We start from the raw sequence: 9,138 nt of genomic DNA, 5'->3' as shown, positions 1-9,138 counted from the left end.
GGAATTCAGGAGAATGGAGGCAGGCACAGCCCAGCTGCTGGGAAGAGGAATGAAACCAGGTGAGGTCTGGAGAATACCTGGAGAGCAGCTCCTGTTTGACAGGTGTCAGTGTGAGCACTGAGCAGGACCTGATCCAGTGGAACACACCTGTCCTGCCCTGCCAAGTGAGACTGACACACCTGGCTCAGCTCAGAGGGAGGAATGGCTCTGGCACTGCTGCTGGAGCACAACTCCTGGCTTTTCCAGGGACACAGCACAGGGGGAGCACACCTGAGTCATGGGCACAACCACCAGGAACCACAGCACACTTACAGGGAAAAAAAAGGATAAAATTGTGGCTTGCTTCTAATTAGAGACATATTTTAGAGGCATTAATTGTGCTGAATTGCTGAGCTAGTTCTTGCAAAGTAAAACAGTAAACAGGCTGTAACTTTTATGAGGATAATTGGTCTGGAAAAACAACTCTGGGTGACACATCTGGGTAGAGTAAAGCTGCTGCTACACCAGCTTCCAACAGGAACTGTGAAATGGGAGTTTGCTGAAACATTTTAACATCTTATTTTCATTCACAAAGGCACTCAAGAGAAACCAAGCAACTGATGGCACCAGTGAAAACCCAAGTGATTTTGCTTCTAATAATAAAATATAAAATCCAAGTGGTTTTGCTTCTAATTCCTCCTCTCTGCATCCAAAGCTACCAACTCACCAGTTTACCCACTCACACACACCAACACCCAAATTTTTGAGCTGATTTCTTTTTACTTCACAGTCTTTGCAAAACAAATCTGCATTCAAAAGTCATTTCACATTAATATATTAATCAAATGCTTTCAAAATAAATATTTTTTTAAATAACAATTTCTTTACATCACTGCAGTAGCAATTCTAGAAAAGTCAGTGCACAAACAGTAGCAATTTCATTAATCAGCTAAACTCAAAGAAAAAAGAAAACAAGAGGTGGACCTTTTTTCTCTCCAAGCAGGCTGCATGCAGCAAGTCTCAGCAGTTCCCTAGCACAGGATCTTCTATCACACTCTGCTGGGAAGGATTTTCACTCTCAGCTGTCTGAAGTCAGTAAAATGTACAACACAAAAGTTTCCCAGCCCAGGTTCTGATCAGTCCTGCAGAGGTTCTGCACTGGAGTTGTTGCTAAAGAGACCAAGGAATCAATGCTATGAGGAGTCCAGGTTTGGGTGATTGGGAATTCACAGCTGGACCAGGAACACAAACAGCAATAAACAACACTTTGTACCTTACAGATTATTCCAATGTTTTGCATATTCTCTCAGTGCTTCCAGAGCAGAAGCAAACTGCTTTCTGCCCATCAGCTGTTAATTCACCAGGTAAATCACAGCAGGAAGATGCTTCACTGGCCAAAAAGTGTAACTTGTGTTACAACAAAGGAAAAACAAGAGTGCATTATAGACTATGAGGAGAATGTTCAGGACTCAGTAAACTCACATATCTAACTGGAAAATAGCGACTGCAGAAATATTAGTGTTCCCATGGGATCTAAAGTGGCCAGATGCTACTGGAGAGCCCTGTGAAGAGCAGCATGTCTGAGGAAGGGAAGCTGGTCAGCATTTTCATACATGGTGAGCAGCAGAGAAATTTGAAGGGCTACCAGATTATTTGCTATGATTGTCAGGAATGACTTAGATTAAAAAAAAAATATTAAAAAAAAGAAACCCAAGGAAGTTTAATATGAAAAATGTCATAGGTGTGTATCCTTTGAGATCTCAAAGGTTGCCTTTTAAGTCCTTTCTCAGAGCAAAGAGTTAGATGTGACACTCTGGATAAAAAGGATAACCAGAGGCATCCCTGTGTCCAGAGGTGCTCTTGGATGCACACTAAGGTAAATTCAAGACACCTCCCACCCCCAAGAGCCTTGTTTCCATGTCATGATCATGTTAATTAGCAGTTTAGAGAAGATGCTGACTCTAAAGAGGTATAATTTAAGTATCAAAAGAAACAGAGCTTAGAGAAGCAGTCACAGGTGAAGAGAACCCAAGGTGCAGTGATGCTGTGCACAGGGAGGAGGGAAGGCTGCAGGACAGCCAACCCCCAGAGCTCCACAGGTGATCCAGGCTGCCAAAACCCCTCCCCTTGCTCTGCACAGACCTACTCCTAGAGGCCCTGAAAGCACTGTGCCTTGGGGGAAGGCTCTACTCCTCAGTGCTATGGATTGTGCCCCAGAATTCTGCCAAAATGGAAAAAACAGAAAGCAATGAATGGTGGAGAAGTTCTGTGTCAGCTTATTGGTTTTTCTTGTCCTCTGGTGGGAAGTATGGAGGAGGGGGTGGCTGGTCCTGCAATAAAGATGACAAAAGGACATCAGTGCATGGCTAGGAATAAATATTAAACTCAAAACTCCCAAAAAAACCCAAGACACCACCAGCAGCTCAGACCAGCTTTGCTGTGCCATTGTGCCAGGCACAGCTGGGCTCCCCTGCAAGCCCAGAGCAGCAGGGACTCACCGTGGGCATGTAGACATTGTGGGGGTTGCCTGGGCTGTAGTAAGCACTGGCAGCAGCTTCAGCAGCCTTGGCTTCAGCTGTCACAGGGACAGAAGTGACAGGTTAGCAACACACAGAGAACTCTGACAGTAAAACAAGAACTCCTGGCCATCAAGGGTTACTAACAGAGCACCCCATGGCCAGTGCTTAAGTTGCAGAATAGCTACAACAAACACAATTGAGCATTATCTCTTTCAAGTTACCACAGAATTGTCAATTCCCAGTGAAACAGAGGAAGATTGAGTTTGGAAATGTCACCTGGCACTTGCATGTCAGGCATAAATAAATGCTTGCTGCTGCCTTGCCTAAATACAGACAATGCTCTTGACAAAGAGGCAGTGAACAAACCATCCTTCCTGGGAGTGAAATCAACAGGCAAAACAAAAATCAGCACAAGCTTATAGCAGCTCAGGGGATTCATGTATTAAAGATGGCAATTTATGGGGATAATCCAGAGCCTCCATTTCTGCAGAACACAAAAAATCTTGTACAGCCCTCTGGAGCAGTGCCATTTTCCAAATAATAGTTCAAAGATGAATGGCTGTTTATTCAAACCAAAAAGGAAAGTTAAATCCTTATCCAAACAAATATTCTTATCTGCAAGAGATCTATAGCTGTGCCCAACCACAATAGCTCTTTTTTCATTTTAATAAATCCCAAATGAGTGAAAAATGAGGCTGATATTTCCCCAGCTCCTTTCCATCCTCTCTTTCCCTGTTCCATATTGTTTCATCAAAAATAATCATATTAACAGTGAAACAGGGGAAGGGGAAGCAAATATCACCAAAGCCACAGTTGTGAACTAAAATGGACCACAAACACATTTCACCATCAGTTTCCTTGTATTCATCCATTAGGGCAAGATTACCACCACAGGAGAATCACAAACTGTATTTTTTTGCCAAAAGAAGAATAAATCCATGTGTAAAATAACTATTAATGATGTCTACCCTGGAAAGAATCAGGCTGGACTCCAGACTGAGCTGGATATACAAAGCTGGAGATTAGGAGAGCTCCCTAATCCCCCTTCTAACCACATTTCAACTTAAGTGGAGCATCAAAGTTCCCCAAAAGACAAGAAACAAAGTCTGCTTCATTCCTAAAAAAACTGTTGTGAGTTCATTCACCTGGACATGCTCCTTACCTGCAGGAGTGGAGGGCAGGTCTGGGCCACTGACAGGGGGTTCCATGGGCCCTGGGTAGGGTGGGGGTGGAAGCTGCATGTAGCCCATGTTTCCATCTGCTGCAGGAGGGCCAGGATAAAAGTCTGTCAGGAAAGGAGATCACACAGCAAGAGAATTAACTCCCCTGGGTGGAGTTATCAACCAAAAGAAGCCAAGGTAAACACTGTGAACTCAGGAACAAAAGCTACACAAGTCATTACTAAAACACTGTGTGAAATCTGAGTTTCTTGCCCTTTTTACCTATTTTAACTCTTACTGGAATAATCCCCAGTCTCACTTCCCAGGCTTACCTGGAGGAGGAGGTGGGTATGGATAGCCCCCATTAGCTGCAGGAGGTGCAAAAGCATAGGATCCATTTGGCATGTAGGAATAGCCATAAGCTCCACTGGGTATTTCACCTCTGGAGACTGGAAAAGACAAGACCTCATCAGATGCTTCAAATGCAGGCCAAGGACTCCAACAAACTTGGAGTTCCTTATCAGAAAAACAAGTGTTATCCCAATAAATCTGCTATTGGATGTGAAAAGAGTATTTTTTAAAGCAAGCTTCAGGCAAGGGCTCCTAAAACCACAGAACCCTGGCAGACACCCCCAGACTTCCATACCTTGTGATGCCACCTGCAGCATCCTCTGCCCAAATTCAATTGCACCACCAGCTGAAAAGCTCATCTTGAATGTGGCAGATCCTTCCCAGCCACCTGGGGGAGGAAAGACAGCACTAAGGAGCAAGGAGAAGCCATTTCTATGCTATTTAGGTTACATGCTGCATCTACAGATGCTCTGTATATAATTCTTTAAAGAGCTTATCCCTAAAACCCAAATTAAAAAAAAAAAAAAATGCAGAGGAAGTGGCAGAATTATGGTATCATCACAAAAATTCACACAGGGGTATTGTCAGGTCAAGAGACACCTGAAGCAGAACCATCCACAAGGGAGAGCTTCAGAAGCTTTCTGGAGCTGTGGCTGTTGCCACTGTAGCTGTCACAGGCCAAGCTATCAGGAGTGCTGGATTTGCTCTTGCTTTGGATAAGATTAGTGCAGAAGACATGGATTTTGTTAATTCCATTTGCTAAAAAGCCTTTGCAACTACACCTAACTGTCAGCTCCAAATTAGTCTGGGAGTCTGAGTGCACAACAAAGCAAAGAGCTTAATGAAAAAACATAGACCACATAAATTGATTAGAGCCCATGGAAGATATTTCAAGTCAGGATAAAAATAATTTAAAAACAAATAAATTAATGACATCTCACATTACAGTATAAAAAAGAAAAACATGCACAGTCCAGAGTCTCAAGAAAGCATCAAAGCAGAAGCTGTGCTGAAGCAGAAACAAGTAGATTAAAAAGCCTTTTAAGTAAACCAGACTCTCATGGCTGTTAAGACAACATCATCATTAGAAGAGATGGCCTCTGGGGAAAATTCACAAAGATTTAGCTAAATCCTTTTGCCTTTCACACAGCTGAGTTTTTTGTTAATGCTCAGTCTCCCTCTCATGCTGGATGGTCCCACTCAGCTCCTGGGCAGAAGCTACAATGCTGATTTCAGAACTCCAGCTGAAGGCTCTTACACCCTGTGCTGTGATTTCTGTGCCACAACTATTAGACTGAATCAAGCTGAGGATGAAAGACTGCTGAACTCTGTGCCTTTGGTAAAAACAAACAGTCAAAACCAAAATTATTCTTGAAAATGTCTGCCACAGCCTTCTCATTGAGTTAAATATGAAACAGCTCCTTAAATTTATTGATTTCAAGCCAATCCATTCTCTTCCAAATGCTATTTTCACTGCCAGGATGCACTACAGCAACAGCACACCTGTCCTTGAACTGCACAAGGAACACAATGGGGAAAGTGCTGTGGGGATCTGCACCTGAACCCAAACAGAGCCAGAAAGGATCTGACTTTTTGGCACAGGAGAACCTGGATGCAGGTGGGATAGGTGATCCCAAGAGACCAAAGCAAAATTATAACCTCAATCTTGCTGACTCCACTCTGATGTTTATTTGCTGAGATCATTTGTTTGATTGAACTTTATATTTTGCATAGGGCAGGAATGAGTTGGGTTGCAGAGCACATGTGTTCATTTCAACTGAACTGGGAGTTGGTAAGGAGAATGTTTATAGCTGCCAATGAAAGAAACACATTTTCAAGGAGTTTGAAAACCCATTTGGACAGTGTCAAGGTTTGGTTAGCTAGGATTTTGCTATGAATTGAGCAGCTGAACTGAGACACAGAACATCCACTATGTGATACTCACCTCCTGCTTCTGCTTTCACTGTGCCCTTGATGTAATTTGCTCCAAACACTGGCTGCTTAATCTCACAATCCTTCAGCAAGTAAAAGGGCATCACAAATGACTGCATAGCATCCTTCCCCTTCGACACAAAGATAACCTGAAAAGAAAATAATGCTACAAGAGCCATTCAAAACAAACAGGAAACACAGCCCTGATTTATTATCTGAACAGACTTCTCCATGGACTGAAACTCCCTCCCACATCACCAGTTCAACAAGCCAAAAGCTGCACACAATAGCCACAGAGGTAAACCAAATCCTCAAGGTACCAAAGCCTTCCAGGAAGTCTCTTGCTCAGATAATGCTCCACTCAGCTTCCAGAGAAGCTGCTGCTCCACACAGCTATGATTTAGTAGCTGTGCTGTTGCATTCAGCATTTCCAGACCACTGCTAATTTTCAGTTCAATGGACTAAACAGCTGCCTGTACAAGAACTAATCAGATTTAATATCTGTTGACAAATAGATGGGATATGCCATGAATTCATAATGCTTCCCAGAGGGAGAGGATGAGCCATACTTCAAGCAGAAGTAGATGATTACCCTGACTTTCATGCATTGAGGACATTTAAATACAGACTCCAGGGCTGTTATCTCCTTAGACAAGATAAAGCTTTTCACCACTCACCCGATAGGGAGTCAGGAAAACACTCCCTTTCTTGGTCCCCTTGAAGGCCTCTGGCATTGGCTCCAGATCACTGAAGGTAATTTCTATGTGGTCATAGGTCATCAAAACACTGCAAACAGTGACACAAGAGACAGGAGTTACAGCTCAAGGCAGAAGTGCAGCAAGCACAGAAGTTTACTGACCTACCAAAACCACCTGTAACCTCAGCACTGATGGAGATGCTGAGCAGATAAAATCAGTTCTGGTTTGTCTTTTTTATTGTTGGCAGCAGCAACTGAAGTAGCACTGGCTGCTTGTTCTCTTCCCAGAGTGCTGACACAGCTGCTGCTGCTGTCTGCACAACCAGGCAGCAAACCAGTCAATTGAACTGATCAAAATCTCAAGATTTCGATCTTTTTTGTTTGCTTTAAATTGTTTTCCATTTCTGCTGAATCAGTTCCCTAATTCTGCTATCCCCAAGTAACATGACAGAGGAATGACTGCAGGAGAAGAAACTGCTCAGGCTGGCTTATGCAACACAGCTGTTGAAGGTCTCACCACAGCTCAAGCACCTCTGACACAAAAATGTGATGCAGAGCAACTCCCATTCATTGCCACAAGACTTCATTAACTCGTGTTGCCAGCACTGATTCATTAATTCTCAATTACAATCTGATTAAAACCGTTATATGGGCACAGCAGGTAACTTGTATTGACATTACAGCACCCACATTAGGGACTCTAATCCCTAAAGCTGCAGAAATCTCCACCACCTCTATCTTTGGCAGCTGACGTGTTTCCATGCTCATCATTTGCCAGCAAATACCTGTCCCTCCAGGAACAGCTCGGGAAGGGCAGTGGGAGCAGCTCTGCTCAGGCTGCAGCATTCCAGCTGCATCAGCCCAGGGACAGGCAGGGAACAGCAACACCTTCAGCTGCTGCAGTCCTTGCAGGGAATGCAGGCTTGATGTTACTGCAGCCTTCCCAAGTGGAAGTCAGGGGCAGAATCTTTATACCAGTGTTTAAGTGCCCTGTGGAAAGAGGCCCTGGAGGATGAAGCACTCCTTTGTCCCCGAAGCAGATGACTGCCACGTCAGAACCACGCTGGCAGACAGCGGGTGCGGGCAGCAAAGGGCAGCAGACAGAGGCAGCTCTGTGCAGGCCTGCCGTTTCCATGGTTATATCCCAGCGCCTGTTTCCAACTCTGTGCTCCCTCCCGCACACACAGAAAGGGGCCGTGCTCCAGGAACCGGAGAATCACGGCGGGCAGCCTTTGAGCTGAGGCACGGTGCAGGTGCAGTATGCCCCAGGGGCAGGGCCTGGGCCCAGGCCGTATCACCTGGGCTGAGCTCTGCCAGCCCTTCCCGAGCCCGCGGGGGAGAGGCTGCGGACAGCAGCGGGCATGGGGACAGCAGCGGGCACGGGGGACAGCAGCGGGCATGGGGACAGCAGCGGCATGGGGGGACAGCAGCGGCATGGGGACAGCAGCGGCATGGGGGGACAGCAGCGGGCATGGGGACAGCAGCGGGCATGGGGGGACAGCAGCGGGCATGGGGACAGCAGCGGGCACGGGGGGACAGCAGCGGGCATGGGGACAGCAGCGGGCATGGGGACAGCAGCGGGCATGGGGACAGCAGCGGGCATGGGGGACAGCAGCGGGCATGGGGGACAGCAGCGGGCATGGGGGACAGCAGCGGGCATGGGGACAGCAGCGGCATGGGGGACAGCAGCGGGCACGGGGGGACAGCAGCGGGCACGGGGACAGCAGCGGGCACGGGGACAGCAGCGGGCACGGGGGACAGCAGCGGGCACGGGGACAGCAGCGGGCACGGGGGGACAGCAGCGGGCATGGGGGGACAGCAGCGGGCATGGGGGGACAGCAGCGGCATGGGGGACAGCAGCGGGCATGGGGACAGCAGCGGGCATGGGGGACAGCAGCGGGCATGGGGACAGCAGCGGCATGGGGGGACAGCAGGATGCTGAGAGAAGCGGTGCAAGGGGGACAGCAGCGGGCATGGGGGGACAGCAGGATGCTGAGGGAAGCGGTGCAAGGGGGACAAGGCCCGCGGCTGGAGCCCAGCAGAGCTCTCCCCGCACAGGCCCTGGGACAGGGGGATGTGTACAAGCCCTAAGCCATAGGGAGGTGAGGGGAGGACAAGCAGCACCGGCACCGGGAGGGTTAAACCACCCCCTTTACCCGCCGCGCCCCCCATGACCCACACAACCAGGGCGGAGGAGAAGGCAACTCGCCACTGTCCCCCGGCTCCCGAGGCCGGAGGAGGGGAGAAGGGGATAGCACCTCACTTCTCGCTGTTGTTAACGATGACACCGCCGCCCTCCGAGTGGTTCTTGTTAAGCGCCATCGCCGCCGCCTTCGCCTCCTCCTCCTCACAGCATCGAGCCCGCTCTGCGACTGCGCGGGAAAAAGGTTGTTGCTGTCCATGGGACCGAGGGACATGCTGGGAGTTGTAGTCCTCCCAATCAACGGAGCAGGACACGTCTGTTTCTCCGCGTGGTGCATACTGGGAGTTGTAGTTCACA

The 9,138-nt window shown here is 47.6% G+C and overlaps 1 protein-coding gene across 2 annotated transcripts; it reads right to left on the bottom strand.

Annotated features, from left to right (window-relative positions):
* Positions 1-739: 739 nt before the first annotated feature.
* Positions 740-9,052, bottom strand: WBP2 (WW domain binding protein 2). Of its 2 annotated transcripts, none has more exons than XM_079323567.1 (8): positions 8,902-9,052; positions 6,619-6,727; positions 5,955-6,090; positions 4,305-4,397; positions 3,991-4,107; positions 3,661-3,783; positions 2,478-2,554; positions 740-2,309 (listed from the first exon to the last, which is right to left on the bottom strand). In XM_079323567.1, the coding sequence occupies exons 1-8, from the start codon at positions 8,958-8,960 to the stop codon at positions 2,256-2,258; spliced, it is 768 nt and encodes a 255-aa protein (XP_079179693.1). In that variant the 5' UTR covers positions 8,961-9,052; the 3' UTR covers positions 740-2,255. The 2 variants fall into 2 exon arrangements, with proteins under 2 accessions (XP_079179693.1, XP_079179694.1); XM_079323568.1 differs by having other exon boundaries at positions 8,897-9,009.
* Between the last annotated feature and the right edge of the window lie 86 nt (positions 9,053-9,138).

This window comes from Erithacus rubecula (assembly GCF_903797595.1).
Source record: "Erithacus rubecula genome assembly, chromosome: 20".
In the NCBI taxonomy this organism is placed as follows: Eukaryota; Metazoa; Chordata; class Aves; order Passeriformes; family Muscicapidae; genus Erithacus; species Erithacus rubecula.
The sequence above is the reverse complement of the archived record's forward strand: the minus strand, read 5'-3'. Positions and strand labels throughout refer to the sequence as shown.

What these genes read in the sequence shown, in the direction of transcription:
- WBP2 (XM_079323567.1), bottom strand. Translation starts at nt 8,960, where the DNA reads ATGGCGCTTAACAAGAACCACTCGGAGGGCGGCGGTGTCATCGTTAAC. An exon ending in AGTGAAAGCAGAAGCAGGAG is followed by an intron (nt 4,398 to 5,954) that starts GTGAGTATCACA and finishes TTCCTCCCCCAG; the next exon opens with GTGGCTGGGAAGGATCTGCC. An exon ending in CCTGCCCTCCACTCCTGCAG is followed by an intron (nt 2,555 to 3,660) that starts GTAAGGAGCATG and finishes TCCCTGTGACAG; the next exon opens with CTGAAGCCAAGGCTGCTGAA.